Source organism: Neofelis nebulosa, chromosome 1, assembly GCF_028018385.1.
Source record: "Neofelis nebulosa isolate mNeoNeb1 chromosome 1, mNeoNeb1.pri, whole genome shotgun sequence".
Lineage (NCBI taxonomy): Eukaryota > Metazoa > Chordata > Mammalia > Carnivora > Felidae > Neofelis > Neofelis nebulosa.
Genome location: NC_080782.1, coordinates 158,154,472 through 158,175,643, shown reverse-complemented (window position 1 = coordinate 158,175,643; position 21,172 = coordinate 158,154,472). Strand labels below are relative to the sequence as shown.

The 21,172-nt window shown below is 55.3% G+C and overlaps 1 protein-coding gene across 1 annotated transcript in view; it reads right to left on the bottom strand.

Annotated features, from left to right (window-relative positions):
* LOC131488203 (nuclear pore membrane glycoprotein 210-like) overlaps nucleotides 1-21,172 on the bottom strand; it is a gene marked incomplete at its 5' end in the record, with an annotated part of 60,535 nt that overhangs the window by 32,491 nt on the left and 6,872 nt on the right. Inside the window, 12 exon segments of the mRNA XM_058689786.1 lie at nucleotides 1,958-2,133; nucleotides 3,553-3,727; nucleotides 5,343-5,434; nucleotides 8,503-8,661; nucleotides 9,772-9,903; nucleotides 10,978-11,058; nucleotides 14,121-14,300; nucleotides 14,468-14,530; nucleotides 16,131-16,266; nucleotides 16,356-16,483; nucleotides 17,565-17,629; nucleotides 17,632-17,692. Of these exon segments, the coding sequence (XP_058545769.1) occupies nucleotides 1,958-2,133; nucleotides 3,553-3,727; nucleotides 5,343-5,434; nucleotides 8,503-8,661; nucleotides 9,772-9,903; nucleotides 10,978-11,058; nucleotides 14,121-14,300; nucleotides 14,468-14,530; nucleotides 16,131-16,266; nucleotides 16,356-16,483; nucleotides 17,565-17,629; nucleotides 17,632-17,692 (1,448 nt within the window).

Genomic DNA, 21,172 nt, shown 5'->3' with positions numbered 1-21,172 from the left:
TCTCAGTCTCAGGAAAGAGCCCCCAACTCCGGAGGGAGAAACGTAGTTGAGTCCTCTGCTGGGCGAAGCTTCTTGCTAACGGTGGCTCCAGGGCGTCCCTCCAGCTTAAGTTTACCAAGCAGCTGCCCAAACCTGGTCTCATCTCATCTCCCCCGGGGAGGAGCCCGTGGCCCACAGCACATGCCCCACGTCCCAGGAGGGAAAGCTGAGGTCAGAGGGCAAGGCGAGCTTCCAGATGCTTGCTGGTCCCTTCCCAACAGGGAACAAGGACATTCTCAGGAGGCATGGCCTCTGCCCACTTCCTCATGGGTAAAACGGGGATAATATGTACCCACGTCCAGGGCTGGATGTAAGCGCTAAACCAGGTCAGTAGCTATAAAGCACCGAGACCAGTGCCTGGCACAGTGAGTGCTTGGTCAACACCAGCCAATGTCGCTCTGGTGGAAAGGCCCAGACCGGCAGGTCTGAGGGGTAGGGTCTCTGGCTTCGTCTCCTCCGCCACGCCGTCTCTCTTCGGAGCTCCCGCTGGTCTCTAGGAGAGAGGCTCAAGGGCTGGCGGGACTTCTGTGGGGTAGCTGAGGGGCTGGGAGGAGCTGGCTCCATTTCCTCCAGGGTGGCCTAGATCCCAGACTCATGGATGGCCCGTACAATGTGCAAAGAGCTCCACAATTTGCCAGACGCCTTCACGACTATGGCTTCAGCTGCCGGCCCCGAGGATTAGGCATGTTCCCCGCATGACAGGTGTGGAAACAGAGGCCTGGAGTGGTGAGCCGCCTTGTTTGGGAAGGTGCCACAAAGGCCAGAGCTAGGGCTTGAACGGGCTCCAACTCCAAGCCCCAGTTCCCCCACCATGCTAAGCCCCCCTACGCCTGGCCCTGGGCGCGCTAAGCAGGCCTGTGAGGAGGCCAAGTTGCAATGGTCACCCACACCTGAATACAATCTTCTGCCCCCCCATAGGCCCTAGAACCCCTGCCCAAGCCGTTCTTCTTCCTATGCCTGATGCTTCTCTCTCCTCCTCTGAGCTAGTCTGCATGCCCCCGGGGCAGTAGTTCTCAACCTTTAGAATCGCCTGGAGGTCTAATTAAAACAGACTGATGGTGGGGCCCCTGGGTGGCTCAGTGGGTTAAGCGTCCCACTTCAGCTCAGGTCATGATCTCCCGGTTTGTGAGTTCAAGCCCCGCTTCGGGCTCTGTGCTGACAGCTCGGAGCCTGGAGCCTGCTTCGGATTCTGTGTCCCCCTCTCTCTGCCCCTCCGCACTCACGCTCTGTCTCTCAAAAATAAACATTAAAGAGAAACCCCAGGTTGTTGGGGTATTTACAGGGCCAGCCAAAATGAACCTCATGTGGAGCCTGGTGTTCAAACCCCGCGTGACCCTGAGCAAGTGGTTTGACCTCTCTGGGCCTCTACAAACAGGCGGCAGTGAGGAGTCAGCGAGATGTCACGTGGAAAGGCCTGTACACCCACAAGGGGATGCAGTGAAGGTCAGACCCCTTCCTCCCCGGCACCAGAGCATTGGAATGTGTGTGCCTTGCTCTGACCAACTTTTATAAAGTCTGTGATCACTGATTTGCGTCCGCTGATCACAGGGCCAGTGCAATGGCCAGGGTGGCTACGTCTCCCCTGCAGTCGGCTTTCACGGGTACACCAAAGTTTATCACAAACCCCAACACCTGTGTCTCACCTCCGGCCCGCCACGGGATATCGCCAACAGCTTCCCGCCACGAGGTAGTACAGGCTCTGTGCCCTGCCTTCCCCTCACCGCTGCCTCCTGCCCAAGCCCAGTGCTCCCCCTGTGGTCCTGCAAGCACGACACGCTCCCTCCTCAAGACTGCAGGGAACAAAGCTCTCCTTCCAGTGGCACGGAGGGTCTAGTGGACTCAGCCACCCCCATACATCAAATCCAAGTACAACTGACACACATCTTCACGGGGGAGATGAGCATCACCCACATCCTACCTGTTAGTCGCAAAGCTGAGGACCCAATTGTGAGCATGGAAGGTATCTCTGGAGTTGTCGTGGAAGTGGACGGTGAAGGTCACGGTCATTCCCAAAGGCAGGGCTGCCAGAGCCTCCTTGTTCTGGGTGTGCAGGGTGGGGCTCATGGAGAGCCTCAGGTAAGACACAGGAGATACCTGGGGACAGTGAGCAGGTGTGGTGATGACTGCCCTGGGGACCAGCCTCCCAGGGAGGAGTCACTTGCCCCCAGTGGGGCCCGCCTCGGGAGGGATCGGGAGGCTGATCGACTCAGGGGTCATGGAAAGAGAAAAGGCCTTGGTCCGCTAAGCGTCCCAACCTAGCGACAAGAATCCCACCTTCCCACACAGTGGGCGGGCCTCACTAGAAGAAAACCCCCCAATCTACAAGAGTCAAAACCCATGACTTTGAAAAATTAGATCGTTATTCACATTGGCAAAAATTTCCCCTGGGCTTTCGATGTTCGGTTTCCTTCGAAAACCTGGCTCTCCGGGTGTTTAAAGTGGAAGTAATGCCCACTTGGACGGCAGAGGAAGTATTAACCAGGAGCCACGACGTGCTGACAGGTGCTCCAGGGAAAGAATCCCAGAGCCCAGAAACCCAAGCTCCAGGGAGAGCAGCCCTGGCCCTCCAACTCCGGGTAAAATCTATCCTGGCCAGAAAGTTAGCTCCGCTCAGAAGACCCAATTTCTTGGATAAAGATCGGCGGGTGCAGCGACCTCTACTCAGCTGGTGCTCAGTACATACTTGCTGAGGTAGGATGAGCAGGAAGCTGCTTTCACCGACTCAAAAACCAGGCTGAAGGTTCCCTGCCAGGCATTAATTACGGAAACAAAAAGACATTAATTAAGGAAACAGATCTGTGACCATGGCAAAATCTCAAACGTGAAGTCATGTATCTTGTCTGTCACCCAGGATTCAGAAAGTGGCTATGACGAGATAGTGGAAGGAAATTCCGGGGACCCGACCCGAGGATGCTCGAGGAGGAGAAAGTCCCCGTCACCACGGAGCACGGAGGGCAGAGGGACATGGGAAGCGCCGTGATGCGGCCGGATGACACGACCTGACTCCGGCTGACCAGACCCTGACTCTCCACCACTGAAGTGACTCACTGAGCGAGTCATTTCCATGGTGAGTCCCAGTGTCCTTGCCTGTAAAATGGGTCACTGAACTGCACATGCTGCCACATGTATAATGCAACCATTTCTGTGTCGGGTGCCCAGCACATGAAGTCAATGTGCATAGGCACCTATCACGTTCCAGGTGCCGGCTGCCCAGTCAGGACATGGGTGCTGGTCCCAGCAAATCACGGGCCTCGCTGGGCCTCAGTTTCCCCATCTATGAAATGAGGCCACTGCAATCCATCTCCAAGGATCTTCCGCTCTGACATCTAGAAGATGCTAGAACTTTTCAGCTAGGACCTCTGCTCCCAAGTTATTCTTCAATAAATTCTTACCTACAATTTCTCAGCTGGAAGGTGATAGATCTATTTTATACCTGCGAGGGGAGATTTTTTTTTTTTTTACCTCGACACGATTGCTTTTATTACTCCAAAAAGCAGGAAAGCATGAACCTACCTTTACAGCAAAGAGGATGGTCTGGTTGGCCCCAAAAGGCTCTTGGGAAGTCACTTGGATTGTGGACATCCCAATCACGGACCCTGACGTCAGGCAGCCTTTCTCGTCAACATGCACGACAGGAACCTTCTCCGGCCCGTCCAGGACGCGGCAGCTCAGAGATGCTGCTCCGTCCCTTTGGAAAAAAAAACAGACTCGGTTTTTCAGAGTGTGGGAGCCGGTCACAGCAAGGGGCCCGAAATCCCTGCCCTGAGATCCAGCCATCTGGGCTTCCCGATGGCTCCTGGGAGAAGGAAAAGGCCTGATCTTAGCCCCACTGTGCATTAGGACCTGGGTGCTCAGCTCAACTTCAGCCTCATCAGTCACCCACGGGAAACTTAATTTGCAAAACCGATGGTTCCAAAGAGGGCGCTGCTTCTGGGAGAAGAGGCTGAGGCCTGAGCTCCTCTCATCAGCTGCATGGGACATATGCTGTCAAAGATCGTTTCTGGGGCAAACTTCCCCATTTGCTGCCATAAGGCAGCCTGGCACAGTGAAAGACCATCGCCAGGCAGAAGCTGAGTGCAGTCCCAATGCCCCGCAAACAGCTGCTTGCCTCCTCTCTTGGCCTCGGTCTCCCCAGCTGTGAAAGGGAAGCAATGGTGTTGCCCTGTCCTGTTTCCAAGGGCAGGGAACGGGATGAAAATGGGCTGCTGGCTCAGAAAGTGGTTTGGGCTGGGTGGGAGACACATCTCAGTGTTTCATACTCTCTTTCAGGCTTACTACAGAACAAAGAAACAGCAGGGAGCAAAGGTGTTCAGCCCCCAGGGCCTGTCCCCCTCCCCGTGCTCTTTGCGTGCAGGCCGACAGACCCTCCTCAGATGACCTTAAAGTAAATGTTACTGCTTCTGCTTCAACTTTCTCCCCCATCGGTAACCCCTTGCTGGGAACCTGCAGAATTCCTCTTCATCCTTTAATAGCTCAAGCCTCACTATCTCAGACAGGCCTCCCCTAAATCCTTGCACAGAAGGCCCTTCTTTGGGCCTTGGCTTAACCGTTATACCTTGTTTCGTTGTCCCCTTCTCGTGCCGTACTTCTCGCTTCCCCACCAGCACGTCATGCACCTGTTCCAAGAGCCTAGCACACAGCCTGGCATCTAGACACGTGCACGAATGACCACCACATGTGTGCGCTCCACGGAACACGCGAGCACTCCTGTGGTCCTTACAGCCCCTCCCCCACCGTGCAACTGTAGGTCACGTGCAAGTCATTGCCACCAAAGGCGCCCCATTTGAATGCAAGGTGGGAATGACATTGGCAGACGTGTTTTACACCTGTGCCTTGTAGACAACGATGTGCATCCCCATCGAGTGGGGGTCTTGTTACGTGCAGGTCTGGGGTGGGGCCCGGGGTCTGCATTTTAACCGGCTCCCAGGTGATGCCCATGCTGCTGGGTCAGGAATTATTCACACTGAACAGCAAGCCTTGAAGACAAAGGGGCATTTGAAAATTTAACTCTTCCAAGGTAGCACTTCTTTCCCTTTAAGGTAGCGGGTTTGAGCAGTGGGCATTAAAACCTTTCGAGGCTACGGGGAAGATAAGAAGGACCCTTGGGAACACGTGATTCGGAACAGCAGAAGACGCCATCCATGGCGGAGAGAGGGGGAAATGCAGAAGCCGCACCCACTTCAAGCCCAGGAAGATGCCGTTCGCTTGAAGCACCCGCGGCTCCTGACAACTTTGACAAATGAGCCGTCGGGTGCCGAGCGCAGCGTCTCAGCCCAGCTGCAAACAAGCGCTGAGTCACGTACCTGTTTGTCGGAAGCTTTATAAACGAGTTGGGCGACATTAATATTTGCTCTGCTTCTATTTCAGGGCTCAGCAGCAGCAGCTTTTCGAATACCTAGAATGGAGGGAGTTTTGTTTCCTGTCATGCGACTGGAGTCACGGCCAGGCACCAGCTCCCCTCCAGGGAGGGAGACCAACGGGGTGGAGACAGGAGGATCACTGTTGCCAGCACCTGTCAGGTGGCTGGGGATGGGACGGGGAGGGCTGACTTTTAAGAGAGGCCCCGACGGCATCTGCTTCACGGAGCCAGGAAGCACGGGCCCCTCCCTAGACTCCCGGTGGTGGGGACATCTCTCTGGGCACAGAAGGCAGCGTAGAGAGTTACAGGACCCAGGGTCTTGCTCAGCTGCTCCTCAGTGTGCCCATCTCAGAATAACCCCCATCTCACTCCCTCCTGCCACGGTCCTGCGGGATCCGCACAGTGTGGGTACGGGGCATGTTGGCGAACCAGGGCAGATGATAAACCTGGTAATGTCCGAGTGAATCTGATCATCGCTCCCCAGGAGCCCCGGGGCCCTCGACGGCTCCCCAGCCCATGGTTGCTGCACTTATGGTAACTCCAGACCCCTCCCTACATGCACCCTAACTGCCCACCACCCTTCCAAGTCCCTTTCTCTAGGAACCCTTGGAAGGACCTTCCTTGGCACCCGGGTCTGGATGCTGAGCACAGCTCTGAGCTCCCCACTGGCTTCCGATCTGATCAGACTGGCTGGATCCCAAGGGCTCGGTTTTCCAAGAAAACTCCCTCCCTCCCAGCACTGCTATGTTCTGATCGTATATGTAAGTCTAGATTTCTTCATCTGTAAAATGGGTCTAAAACTAATAATCCTTGCCATGTCTGTCTCAAAGAGCCGCAGGATTCCAGTAGCAATGTGCGTGGCAGCACTTCCGAAATGGTGAATGATAAATGACCTTGGGAGCTAGATGGGCTTCTGGCATCAGGGGAGTCCTTCCACTAGGCAGGTGGCACCCAGAGTGGAGCAGCCTGATTTTGACTCGGATGCATGCACTGCACAGGAAGTACATGCAAAAATGTCTCCTCCTACTTCCTATTTGTCTTAAATGCATATTCTTTATTGTCCCTCTTTATTTTATTTTTTTTAATGTTTATTTCTCAGGGAAAGACAGAGAGGGACAAAGCATGAGCAGGGGAGGGGCAGAGAGAGAGGGAGACGGAATCCGAAGCAGGCTCCAGGCTCCGAGCTGTCGGCACAGAGCCCGACGCAGGGCTTGAACTCACGAACTGCAAGATCGCGACCTGAGCCGAAGTCAGATGCTTAAGTGACTGAGCCACCCAGGCGCCCCTATTGTCCCTCTTTAGAGGTAAATTAAGGTGCAAGAGAGATATTACTTTCCTGTTAACTCAAGTTTAAGAAAAGGAATAATGCAAGCACCACGGTCAATGGCAACTGACAGGTGGTCTCACCATCGGGGAGAAGCGGGGGGCAATGGGGCCAGGAGGGGCTGCTTCCCATCTCCTGCTGATTTGGGCACATGTGGAAAAATGCCATGTATCTTCAGGACAAGCTGCCTATTGGATTTTTATACATCTTCCTATTTTTCAATGTTCGCAACAAATAAAAATGGTTTCAGAGCACAGAATGAGCCAAATCAAATACATCTGTGGGCTGGATCCAGCATCGCTAAGTCTCTGACATACCCAAACCTCCAACTGCTATCAGCTAGGGAAACTGAGGCACAAAGATGCTCAGTGACTCATGCAAGGTCACAGAATTCGAAGGCTGCAAAGCCCCGTCTTTATCCAATGAGGAGGTGCCAGACATGCTTTCATTTTTAACTGGGAAGAACATCTATTTGCACGTGTCTGTGTTTGTATTTATCTGTGTATACATACGTGTCTGTGTCTCTGCATGCGTATGTATGTTACGTGTCTGTGTGTGTTTGTGTCTGTGTGTGTGTGCATGCACACATGTGCGGCCCGAGGTGAGGGGGGTTGGTAAATGACAGTTTCTTTCTTTGAAAATCTTTACCCCTGACTAGGTAGGCACCTAGGTTAGAAAATGCTTTATTTCTTCTTGAAGAGGGGACCTGATCTGTTTCTTTTCTCACGTTCAGGAGCTGCTTTCAATTTTTTCTTGCAATTTTTTTAACGTTTATTTTTGAGAGAGAGAGAGACAGAGCATGAGTGGGAGAGGGGCAGACAGAGCGGGAGACACAGAATACGAAGAAGGCTCCAGGCTCTGGGCTGTTAGCTCAGAGCCTGACGCAGGGCTTGAACCCACAAACCGTGAGATCATGACCTGAGCTCAAGTCGGACGCTTAACTGACTGAGCCACCCAAGTACCCCCAATTTTTCTTTGCCATTTAAGGTATCCCAGAAGTTATTGGGTCCCAGATCCTTAGTTTCACTGAGGGGCTCCGATAGTCAGGGGAGGGAGGAGGGCAGACTGGAGAGAGAGATGCAGGCACTGAGGCCTGGGTGGGAGAAAAACTGCTGAGCTCCTGGTCCTGACTCAGTAGGGCTCCTCTGGAGGCTTGGAGCAGGCCCCCTCCCTCTCTGAGGCTCGGTTTCCATCTGTGAATCGATGGGTCACACCGTCTCCCAGGCCGTACACACAGCACAGCCCTCCAGGCCTTTCAGGACCCACCACCCACTCACTGCAACCTGGGGGCACACTCTGACCCCTCCCCCCTAAGGCCTCGGGCTCATCATCAAGCAGCAACGCCCACAGCGCCTGCCCCACAGGCTTCGGGAGGCACTTCACGGGTGAGGCAACACTGGGGACTGGGGAATGGCAAGTCCGCCTCTGGTAAGTGGTCTGTGAGTGTTTGCGAAATAAACACAGACAATTCAATTAATGCCCCACTCAGACAGTTCTCTGGCTTCTTTCTACCATGAAGGTGCCTCAGACTCCCAGCTCAGGATTACCCGCTCTTTAGGGAATACATCAAGCTATTTCGGACCTCCTGGACTGCCAGCCACCCGCCCCCACCCTATGCCCTCAGGCAGCCCCATCTGCGGGCTCCCCTGCAGCCCGAGAACTCCTCAGGTGTGGGGTGGCAGAAGGGCTGATGTGCCCCCGAATGGTCCCCGGGGGGAGAGGCTGCTGGGTTGGCACCTCCTCTCCCTCTGACGGCGGCTTCTGCCCACCTGTCCTTCACCTGGATTTGGATCTCGTCAGTGAGCTCTTTGGCGAGGCCGTGCAGCTGTCCAGCAGCGGGGTCCAGAGCCTTGACCACCACCCTCAGCCCGGTCCGGCCTTTCACCCGGCCGTGCACGTTCATGGCAAAGTTGTACTGTGACGGGAGCCAGAGCGAAGCCTGGGATGGACACCAAATAGGTTCTCAGGGAGGGCCAGGGGCTCCAGTCCCCCCGACATCCACCTGCCTGTTCTCAAAGGCCGTTGCCTCACCGCTCCAGCCAGGGCCCGCTAACCCGTCACGGGTGCGGGAGGCGGAGTTTCACGAGGTTCATGGGTGCATGTTGGGGATGTTGGCCCAACCTAGGCGGGCAGAGCTTCTCAGAGCCCTTAGCATGTGGGGTGGGTGATGAACCGAGAGGTATTTGCTAGACCTGGCAGTTTTCCGCGAAGGGACCCTCTATTCTGGGATGTCCGTGTTATGGGAACAGTCTGAGGAAGCCCCTGGCACTGGAGACAGGACCCTCCCCACCATGCACAGACAAGGCAAGAAGAAACCTCTCAAAACCACCCCACACTCGAGTCCTGTATGACCCAGGGAGGGCAGACTAGAGTCACCAGGGCTGGAACCTGGTCCCATTGTCCCATTTCCCCACTGGCTCCCTGGGCCAGACAGGCATGTCCCTTCCGTATGGGCTCGTCAACACAACGAGGGGGTTATAACTACTCGTCCAGCTCTGAGGTCTGAGGAGAGGCCAGGGTCCCTCTAAGAAGGGCTAAGGGGAGGGGGGTGGGGGTGGTTGCCCTCTGGGGTAAATCTGGAAAAAGCCCCAGGGCTGTGAGGCATGGCCTCAGAAAGAAGGTCAGAAGTACAGAGTAGGGGCCCTGACCAAGACCCTGTGACGGCCTGGAACTTTTGTGACTTCCCCACAAGGCTGCCTTCTGAAGCGGGTTACCCGCGACGCCCCTCTCTGGCACTTAGCAAGAATGTGCTTAAAGTGGAAAGGGTTGCAGGCAGTCCGGGACCGGGAAGGAGGGAGAGCTAGGAGCCCATATTCCTGGTCATGAGAGGACTGGGAACGGAGGCAGGTCACTGGGGGTGGGGGGTGGACAGTGCGGTGGCAGGATCTGGGAGAAGGTGTCCCAACGAGCCCTGAGAGAGAGCAGGACAGGGCCAGGACCAGCCTGGGAGGGAGCGGGCAGAGCTCACGTGCAGAAACGTGGGGAGAACCCTCCCGGCTCCGGACGCCGGTGCATGCAGGGGGCAGGGGACCCTGGGGGGGGGGGTTACCTCCTGGTGCCGCCCCCGGATGTCCAGGATGTCCCGCTTGGTGACAGACCAGTGGAAGGTCAGGCCCGGCACGGCATTGCCAAAGGAAAAAGGGTTCTGGCTGTTGGTGATCCCAGTGATGTAAACAGGCATCTGCAGGAGAGAAGCCAGGCCTGTGACCAGCAGAGTCCCACCGCCAAGAGTGCCCCCCCCCCCAAGCCCTGGGCACCTCCAAGCCCAGGCGCTTTCCTGTCTCCTTTGTGCAATGGGGGCCCTTCTTCCCTAACCAGAGAAGGGCCTGGCACAGGGGCGAGAAGCTCTGGTGAAATAGCAAATGAGCAAACAAGAGACAGAGCCAGCCCCTCCGCACACGGTCCTTCTTGAGCTGTGCACGGCGTCTCACCTTGGCTGACAGACCCCCTTGGTGACGTGGCCCCCTACAGCTCCAGGGGGCCTGCAGCCCCCCGGCCAGCCCAGCCCAGGCCACCCTGCCATCCGTGCCTCTGCTCCTCTCTCAATCTAGCAGGGGCTCCCTGCTCACGTGGAATGGGCACAGGTGGGGTTCACGGGCTCCCTCAACCCGTGCTTCCTGAGTGCCCACCAGGGGAGGCAATACCGCTAACGGGAAGAATGGACTCCATGCCAGGCCGCCTAGGTCAACTTCCAGTTCTGGCACTTACTAGCCATGCGACCTTGGGCAGAGGCCATAAGCTTTCTAGGCTTTCATTTCCCCACCCGTAACATAGAGACTGACACCAGGAGCCACCTCACAGCTTGTTGATGAGTGTCCAATGAGTCACCGCACAGAAAGCCCTGAGGTCCTGCTATCCAAGCGTTGGCTCCTGTTCCCTGCCAGGTGCTATTCCAGGTGTGGAAGGGTGACAGACTCGGGGGAGGGAGACACAGGCATCACTCAATAACTGTGCTGAGGGAGGGGGACCCAGAACTGGAGAGGGGTAAATGCTATGCCCACGAGGGCTTTGCACCGGGAGCGAGAACACACAGAATGCCTGCGAGGCCTAGAGCAGGAAACGGTAGGGCTCCGTCCTAAAGCTCAGTCTGACCCCAGAGATAAGCGGGGGTTGAGCAGGAGAGGAAACAGCGACCTAGCAGCAACTTCCACTCCCCACAAGCTCAGCCTGAACCAGAACTCGGAGCCTGAGACCCGCCAGGGGGCTGCTCAGACAGCGACACCGGCAGCAGGTGCTGGAGGGGTCCCCGTCTCACCTGGGTTCCCGTCCTCATCCGAGTGATGGGGGCACGGATCCTCACCGCCTGGAGAAGCAGCACCTCCACCTCCATGAGGTCCTAGGGAAAGGGCTTTGGGCTCAGGCTGGCTGGGGCAGAGGGGTACTATCAGCCAACAACAGGTGTTTCACCAAGGGACCCCTCCAAACAGGGAGGCTCTTGCCAAGGCCAGCTTGGGAGCTGCATGGCTGGAAGGTGCTCACGGATGTCCAGCATCACCCTCCTCTTCCCAAGGCAGCCTGGTTTTGTGGGTGGCTCACCCCACACAGATCTGGCCACTGTTCCTCCCGTTCCCTTGGGGCTCCCAGCCTTGTCCTCTGAGCCTGCAGACCTATTAGATGGAGTTGTTCTGGGTCAGCACCAGAGAGACTAGGGGGCAGTGACCGGACACTGTTCTTCTCTAGGTTGGGTGGCCCTCACAAGACAGGAGTCCAGATGCTCCCGACCCTAAATCTAATGTGTTACTCTCCGTCAATGATCAGGGTGTTGGGACAAATGCGGGATACAGATAGAGTCTGGTTAGAGCCGACTGTATATTTTCCTTCATTCTGAAGTCTATACTCTTGTTAATCTGGTCAAAGATTAACCTTATCTGGCTTCTTTATAGTGCTATTGACTCTGTTGAGCCCAGGCTACTAAAACCCTTAAGCCTTTTTTATATACTGAGCCCACCCTGTGTCTTGTGATCCAGGCTAATGCCTGGCATATAGTAGGTACTCAATAAACATCCATCCTCTTCCTTCTCTTCCTTGCCTTTGTCCCTTTCACTGCCCAGTCTCCCTTTGCCAGTCCTGGCCCATGCTTTGGCCACGGGTGCCTATTCTATGATCTGGAGCTACTGAGCAGAACCCCCTACACTTTGTGGACACGTGGGCCTCAGGCTGAACCACTGCCTGCCGGGGCTCTAGGAGATGGATTTCAGATGGAACTGCTGGCAAAGTCACTCCACCTGCCCAGGGGTGCCAGACCCTCCCCCAGTTCCTCTCCCACCCCACCCGATGAGAGACACACGGAGAGAGGTGGCCCAGCGAGGTCAGACCACAAAGAGAAGTGGGATGCCTGGGTGGCTCAGTCAATTGAGCGTCCGACTCTTGGTTTCGGCTCGGGTCATGATCTCACAGTTGATGGGTTCAGGCCCCACATTGGGCTCCATACAGACAGTGGGGAGCCTGCTTGGACTCTCTCTCTCTCTCTCTCTCTCTCTCTCTCTCTCTCTCTCTCTCCCTCTGCTCCTCCCCTCATTGCACACTTTATCTCTCAAAAAAAAAATTATTTAAAGAAAAGAGAGAGAGAAGTGGCTGGGAGGGAAATGCATGGCCGTCAGCTCCTCTGGCCATAGTTCCAGCCAGCTGCCATCTCAGCCACCTGGGCCCCCAGGGGGGAGAAAAATAGGCTGGTTCCCGAAGCCCTAATCCTTTCTTCAGAAGAAAAGAAAAAAAAAAAAGGCGAGGCCTCGTTGGTCCTTCATCTTCTCCTCCAAGACGTCTATCTGAATCCTGCTGTATGCCACAGGGCAGATTTCACGTTCCCGACACTTTGTCTTTATAAAAATCAATAGGTACAATCAGGGCATCTACCTCCACGATGCAAAAGGACTTTGTGGCTTAACCGGTTACTTGCAGAGACACTGAAACTCGGGCAAACAGGAGTAAATCAATGAACTCAATGTCAGATCAAAGTCAGCTGCAGGGAAGAAGGGCACATCTCCAGGGCAGTGCACAGAGCCAGCTCCCTTGGGTGACCTGTGTTCAGATGCTATGAGCTCATGGGAGCTCATGGACTCCTTCCAGGGGGCCCTGAATGCTGGACAAGGAGCAGGGTGACAGGGTTCTGCAAAGGCCGTCCACAGTCACGTTACACAAAACAATGCTCTTCTTAGAGCCCAGATTTCTGGCACGGTCATGTCCACGCTGCAGTCTCCCCTGAGACGCTTCCACAGGGCACCGTCAGGGAGAATCCAAGCACTCTGAGCCCTGCTCAGGAGGTGGAAACCATCTCCCGTCTCCCTTCCGGACCCCGGTGAGGTCTCCACCCCCTGGGAAACAAGGGAAACTATCGGACTTAGAAACCGACTTTCACCCGCCTAGTGTCAGTGCCACTAATGAGGGGCAGGAAGACCCTCCTGGGGGGAGGACTCCCCTAGCTCGGCCTTCCATTGTCTCCGCTGATCCAGAAAAGCGCTTAGCAAAAGTCCCCGAGTCCAGCCGAGAGGCTTGGGGGATAACTTAAGTTCATTGCTGCGTGATTCAGGGTCTCCTTTTCTCCTGGAAATAGAACTCTGGGTCTGAAACACTACTGATGTCCGATCGTCCACATGCTTAGAGCAGCCTGGCTACCCACGCCCCTGAAAACACACACTGCGATCCACGAAGCGTGTCGGAACTAACAGTAACCCCTTTTCCATCAGAATGTCCCCAAGCCCTGGCCCACTAGCTGTGCCTAAGGACCGTCGTCTGGAAACAGGGTAGCCGTAGACACCCTGGGGCAGGGGTGCTGAGAGAACTAGAGGGCTGCAGGCTGCGTGACCATCATGCACTAGAATGTCCCCAGGGCAGGGACGGGGTTGAAGACCAGGCTCTGTCCCTTAAGGAGCAGCTGTGGAGGGGCGCCTGGGTGGCTCAGTCAGTTAAGCGTCCGACTTCAGCCCAGGTTATGGTCTCACGGTTTGTGAGTTCAAATCCCATGTTGGGCTCTATGCTGTCAGCACAGAGCCTGCTTTGGATCCTCTCTCTCTCTCTCTCTCTCTCTCTCTCTCTCTCCCCCCCTCCACCACTTATGTGCTCTCTCTCTCTCAAAAACAAACATTAAAAAAAAAAAAAGAGCACTTGGGGAGACTCAGTCTGGAGAATTCTGAGCGATCTTGGGGTCCCAAGTTGGCTAGGCTGGCCCTGGTGGGTGGTCAGGTGGCAGACAGGGGCTGTGGACTCAGAGGGCAGAAGCAGGACCCTCAGAGAGGGGTGGTCCTCATGAGCAGAGCCAGAACCCAGTTAACAGACTTCCTCCCCATCCCAGCTGACCAGCACCCCAGCTCTTGAGGGGCACAGTGCACCCCAGCACTTAGAGGGCTCATGCCCAGGGAGGCTTCGGAAGCACCCACGTCCAGTGGAGCCCACGCTCGTTACCTGAGACACGATGACAAGCTTGCCAGTCTCAGCGTCCACGGCCTGCACGACCCCAGACACGGTGCCATTGCCGACGGCCAGCCCCCGCACCAGCCCGGCACTGTTTACCACGGCAACGGTCTCATTGCTGATGGAGAAGAGGATGTTGGACTGGGGCTGGGGGCCACCCTCCGAGGTGATCTGGCGTAGGGGGAAATAGCAGTGCCCATCAGCCTCCGCCTCATCCTCAGAGCTCAGGGCCCGGAGCGCCCCATCTTAGCCCTCTGGCGCCCAGGAGGGCAGGCAAGCCTGGAGCTAGGCAGGGGCCACGGGTGGGGGTGGGCGAGCACGCGGCCTTTGGTTCCTACCTGCATCATTGTCCCAATGATCAGCGTCACCTTCCTGGGTATCAACCTAAACGGGGGAAAGACCTGCGTGTGGAGACACAAGAGAGAAGGGGGCCATCGTGTTCCAAGCTCGCACAGCTGGGCAGAATTCACCCCTGAATATTTTCAGGGAGGCACGGTGCCTGGACATCCCTCCTCTGTTAGAAGGGACTGGCGAGGGCCTGGGGTCCTGACCAGCTCGGGGGGAGGGGGGGCTGAGCGCCCCCCCCCCCCCCAGGATTTCAGCCCGCCCATGGGCCTGAGGATCTGTGGTTCTCAGGGGCATGTTCTGTTGTTTACAACGATGCTTCATTTCACCAGATGTGAAACCCCATGAAAACAAAGACAATTTTATTCACGTGAGACCCCTGCGTAGAGCAGTGGTTCTCATGGCACGGTCCCCTGACCAGCAGCACCAGGGTCACCGGGCAATCGTTAGAAATACACATTCTCCAGCCCACCCCGGTCTATGAAACCAGAATGAGGCAGGGCGGTGGGGGGCGGGGGGAGTCCTGAAATCTATATGTTAACAAGTCTTCCAGGGGATTCTGATGCACGTCAAGGTTTACATTCCAGTGCCTTCAAGATGTTCCATTTCGCTGAACTTCTCCAATTTCTACTGATAAATTGCCTGAGAATAGTGCTCTACTTCGATGCCCTCAAAACTTCTCAGATGAAGAAAGAGGGGTGTGGGGGGTCAAGGACAAGGATGCCCTGGTCTCTGCAGCACAAAGAAGCCCAACACCATCGTCCTGCACCCCCCCACAGTGCCCGCCCGGCAGGAGCACAGGAAGAGCCTGTGCAGTGAAGGGGTGTGGCGGTCGGTCGGCCGAGGGGCTGCTTTGTGCATCAGGATTAGTCTCCGCAGGGCTGAGCTATTTATGGCAGAAATGAATTCTTCTTCACCAGAAGAAAGGAGCCCTTCCTTCTAGAGGCACGAACCAGAACCACCAGCTCCGGCACAGTTTAATATAAAGTCTATCCGCCCCTGGGTGGACGAGACCCGTGGAGGACGCTGGCAGGAGACAAGCAGCTGATGGAAAAACTTGGCCGGGAAATTTTGGCCAGCGGGGACTGGGAGGCTTGTGTGAACACCTAATGCCACAAGACGAGTCCCAAGTCACACACTGAGATGACTGCGGGGTGCCCCAGAGCTCCCTCACTCAGGACCTGCTTGCTCCAGGAGCTCACGACAAAAGCCCACTGCTTCTAAGGGCGGGTTCAGACCGACTGTCAAGATGGGCTTCCACACAGGAGCCTAAATCTGCCCACGGCTTCTACCCAGCCGCTCCCTTCTGGCACCAAAGGGTTTCAAGAGTGTTCTTCCACTCCCCGGCTGTGTGACGAGCGGCTCCCTTTCTCTGAGCCACATCCTGCCCACTCTGTCCCAGAAGGAGGTAAAAGCCACTCAGATCCCTCCCTCTGGAGCTGCCTCCCCAGATCCCTGGGACTGGTGATGGCTCCCTTTTAATCAGGGGACATTGCAGGGTATAGATTTTAACCTGGTTTCTCCACGGCAGCTTCCTGGGCTACCCCCATAACTCCCTGGCCCGCCACAGAAATGACACACTTCCCACCCCGTGCACGCATGCAGTAAGGGCAGGACTGATCCCACACAGGAAGGTGGGAAGGGAAACAGCTTTACCTCAATCTGCTGCGGGGCTGAGTTGATTCGCTGTCCAGCTTTATCACTCACGGTTGCGGTGAGGCTGGTCTGGCCAATGGCCACACCGTGGACGCGGAACGTGGTGGTATAGTTATCAAGGGCTTCATCGAGGGCCCTGGAACAGAGGGAAGGGCTGGGACCTCTCCCCTGGACCTGCCAGTCCTGTCCCTGTGATGCCTTCCTCTGACCCCTAGGAGGACTCACACCAATGTAATGATCTGGGAGGCTGCTCAGAGCTTCAGGTCCATGAAGGCAAAGTATTTGGCCAGGAAAGCCTTCGTGTGAAAGTCCAGCACCCGGACATATGCCTTGACCGTCTTTCCAATCTCCACCTGCATCATAGGGGACAGAAACTCAGGGTAGCCTTTGAATGACCAGTTTCATCACCTACTGTACCCTAAGGCTTTCTGTGAAAGCATCGTCAACCTTAAACCCACAGACCTAGCTTGAACTCCAGACAATCAGCCAATCAACAGATGAAAATTAATTAAGTGCCTACTGCACACAAAGAGCTTTGGGGATCCTTAAATGCAAAAATGACGCTCTCCGCTCTTAAAGAATTAAGAATCTAGTTAGAGTGAAAAGACACAGCCAGAATGGCATACAGTAGGAGTTCCATAAGTGCTTACTGACTGAACAGCTCACATCTGGCACCATATAATATGTACAGTAAGAACTTTAAGATACCAAGAGTCAGAAATGCTTAGTGAAGAAGTAGAACTCTCATCAGCAAATTACCAGTGGAAGTAAAACCACAGAAGGAACATATGAGGCGGTGTGAGAGAATAGTGGCTTTTCAAGCACTCTAAGCTGCTCGAACATTCCCCTTTTAATTACTAACCATTCTCTCCAGTCAGGAAGATAGGAACCTGACAGCAGCCCTCTATAAGCCTGGCTGCAGCTCCTTCAGGTATTTGCAGTAATAAAAATTCCCTGTTTACGTTAAAGAAAAGCCTAGACCTATTACGCATTCCTTTTGCAAAAGCACTTGGCATAGCTCATTTTACTCATTTGCTGATGAGATTCCAAAACCCTCACACTAGGGAGAAAATTCACCATCAGCAAGGGGTATGCCTGGCCAGTTAGTAACTACACCAGCTAGAGACCGAGAATCCCCAAGTCGGGGCTCACGAGGAGACGACGTCGGGCGGGATTCGCAATTGAGCTTTCCCGATGTCAACTGGCAGGAAGAAGTATAACCTCAGAGGTTGCTTGACATCACACACGCGGAGTGACAGAGGTGAGACAACATCATAAGCTCAAAGCAACTTGGCGGGGTGGGGGTAGGGGGCAGGCGGAGCTGGGTACAGGGACTCAGAAACAGGGCACGAGGAAGATAACTCCCACAGAAACACCGCTCTCCCAGCCTCTGTGAATCAGCAGCGAGGGGCCTTTTAGGGAGTGGCTACTGACCTTGTCAACCACACGGACGTACAGCTCCTGAATGTCCGAGACGTAGACATCGGCCTTCGCCGGGCTGGGAAGGCCAGGCACAGGTCATGGATCATGACGGTCGACACGCCCGGGAGCAAAGGGAACACCTGGAAGGTTGGAGTGGGGCTCAGTCCTGCAGCCGCTCATGGCATCGGCCCATTGCCCATGGGACACCATCTCCAGGAGACGGCTGGGCCAGGGCTCAGAGGAAGATCCTAACCCAAGCATTGCCCTGCCCACCCCTCGCCATGAGCCCCCACTGCCGACCAGGGGAAGTGCTTGAAATGTAAAATGGTAAAACTGGGATGGATCTCCGAGAGCATTTACTCCAATTTATGAGAAGGAGAAAACGGAAGCTGCTTAAAGCAGGGCAGTCGATGGCCACGGGGCACAGAGCAATTCGGAGGCAGAATGAGGATTCCAACCCGGGATTTCCCAGCTTCTGTGCAGGCCACTGCCTCTGCAGCTCTGGTGACGGAAGAGTGTCATGCATGACATAGCTCCTTTCCAAACAAACCTCTCACTCGGAAGTCCTAACCTGACCTTGCAGAATCTCAGAACCTGCAAAGAGACCATAGAGGCCACCACAGTCTCAAGGTTTAGCTCTGTGAGTCTCATTCATCTCTGCCTCAGCCGTGCTTGACGTACAGACCTGGTGAACATTCCGAGGAGATGGACACACCCGGGTTACTGTGTTCCGGTCTTCACTGCAAAGACCCCCCACCCCCAATTTTAAACCTCCTTCTTTCCCTATCTGCTTCCTGGGACCACACGTTCAGAAGCATCTCTCCCCAAATAAACTGCACCGTAATCACTCTCCCACGCTGTAGATGCACTTGTAGTGACATGTTGTATTGTTAAGGCATGTATCTCAACTACGTGGTCTGGGGGCTGGGCAAGTGGGGTACGCCACAGAGCTGGTGGGTGAATCCAGAGCGGCGCTTCCTGTCTCTAACCCTGGCTTTGCTGCCTGCAGCTTGTGGTGTTACATTCATGGGGGGCAGGGGATGTTGACAGTGAATGGTTCAGTGCTTGCAAAGCTAGGATTTCAATATCAAGAACCAGTGGGGGAAATAAAAAGCAGATTTCTGACCCTAATGAGATAGCCAAAAATGATCACATCATATCCAGGTTAAAATCCTTCAAAAAACGGGGCACCTGGGCGGCTCAGCTGGTTACGTGTCTGACTTCTCGCTCAGGTCATGATCTCACGGTTTGTGGGGTTGAGCCCCCCGTCAGGCTCTGTGCTGACAGATCAGAGCCTGGAGCCTGTTTCGGATTCTGTGTCTTCCTCTCTCTCTGCCCCTTCCTTGCTCACACTCTGTCTCTCTCAAAAAATAAATAAGCACTCAAAATTTTTTTTTTCTAAATCCTTCAAAGACTGCCCAGAGAGTGAGTCCAAATCCTTAGCCCATCCTGGAAGAACCTGGCATGAGCTGGCCCTTGCCCATGGCTCTAATGTCACTGTAAACCATGATCCCTCACCACTGTCAGGCTCCAGCCACAGTTCTGCTCTGTTCTCCAAAGCCAGCTAGCACCTGCCTGCCTGCCTGCCTGCAGACCACACAGTCCATCTTAATGATCTGGGGTTCTTCCCCTGCACCCTGTCTTCACCTGCTGGCTCCTGCTCATCCTTCAGGCCCCTGTTCAAGCATCCTTCCTCAGAAAAGTCTTCCCTGACCAGACAGCTAAGAGCTACCTCTGTTCACTTCTCCTAGTGCAGCTTTACTGCATATAATTTGGCCATGATGGAGACCGTGGTCTAGTGTCCATCCTCCCTCAGGCTGTCTTCTCGCCAGCTGTAGCCTCAGGGCTGAGCCTGGCACCCAGCACAGTACCAATAAACATGTACCAATCAGGTCAAGATCCAGGATCACAGCTCTAGGTCACTGCAGTTACACCAAAGAAACCTGACTTTCCAGCTTGCTTCCTTAGCTTTACTTTTAGCTTTGCTAAAACCTAGAAATTCTAGGGAAAAAAAAAAAAAAGTCTGCAAACCCCATGTACCCTCATCTCTTTGGGAAGTGCTGTGATCCAACTCCTTCAATGCACATATGGGGAAACTGAGGCCCACTCAGGATGGGCACCCAGCCTTGGAGGGGCAGCACTGGGGAGAGAACCCAGGTGCCCAAGCTCCCAGCTCAGGGCTCCTTCTGCCACACTCTGCCAGAGCAACCAAAATGGAACTGGGGGCAGGGGAGGAGGGCGGGGCCGGCCGGAAAAGGCCAGAGCTGAGGCAGGCCCCAGCCCCATTAGCAAGCTCGGCCAAGCTGGAAACCCTGCCGGTGTCATTGAGCTCAAGGGCACATCAACCCGGATGAGGTGTGCCTGAGTTATTCGTCTTCCGCTTGATTTCCCAGAGGCTGGAGGTCCGGCCACCTTCCGGGTGACAGACACGGAGATACTGCGTGGCCTGGCCGGCCGGCCTGCCTGCTGGCACCCATCAGCTCGCCTCACCACCCCCCCCCCTCCCGAACAAAGCTCTAAGGGAGAGAGTTCACCAGGCCCCTTGGGAGACGAAGAAGCTGCTCTGGGGGAAGCGGGGGGACATGCCAGGCAGCTGGAGGCAGAGTGGGGGCCTGCCTCACTGCAAACTCTAGACTGTGCACGTCTGTTTCTGCAGGCATTCCGGGTCCACTTGCTTCTTGACCGACATTGAGGCACGAGTATGAAGGAGAGGAGGAGGAGAAAAATCCAAGCCCAGAGCGAATTCTAATTTCCAAGTGTTGAAGGTGCCACCTGAGAACTTCAGCGAACACTGAGCCCAGAGGAAAGTCCTGTCATCTCTTCAGAGGCAATGAATGCATTACTGCTCAGTAAGACACTGTCAGTGGCACCGGAGGCAGCTCGTGAGTGGGCTGGAGCCGTGACGTCTACTGGCCCCCGTCAGGCCCCGAGGGTCTGCCCGCATCATCCCGGTTCCTCGCTTCCCTGGGCCCCCACACACTTCAGACTTGTCCCTTGATAGGTAGCATTCACAGAAGAGTAAGGACCGTATAAATATTTCCACACGTCACAGGAGCCATCAGCTCCCGCTTCCTATTATATAGCGTGCTTGTCAATGTTGTGCGGTGGGTCAGGCCGTGCCACGCAAGCACTGGGGTCTGTGCCCCCGACTGGATGCCATCGAGACCCCGAGGGGGTGACCACGAGCCCATGAAGATCACAGACACCGAGAAGAACCCTGGCTTGGATGCTGGGTGGAAATCCAGCCAGGGACCCCAGCCAGCCCTATGCCTTCCTGCAGGGCCAGGACTGGGACGGGTACCTCTGTCCACGGGTCACACTCAGGGGGAAAGCAGGACACACCCAAGTTCAAACCCTAAGGCTCGCACCTGCTACCCGCCTCATCTTCCTTCCTGACGCGCTTCCACAGACGTACAATGTCACCATGATCGGCTATGCATCACGGGACCAAGGAAATGGGCAGAAACACTGTGGCTCATGAGGTGTTCCCCACGGACTCCCAGTGCCTGGACCGGGACCAGGCACATGACAGCCACCAATCTTTGAGAGATGAATGCGTTAGTCACAGGTACAAAGTGCTTGGCGCACAGTAGGGCCTTCCCCGCTGCTCTTATAATCGC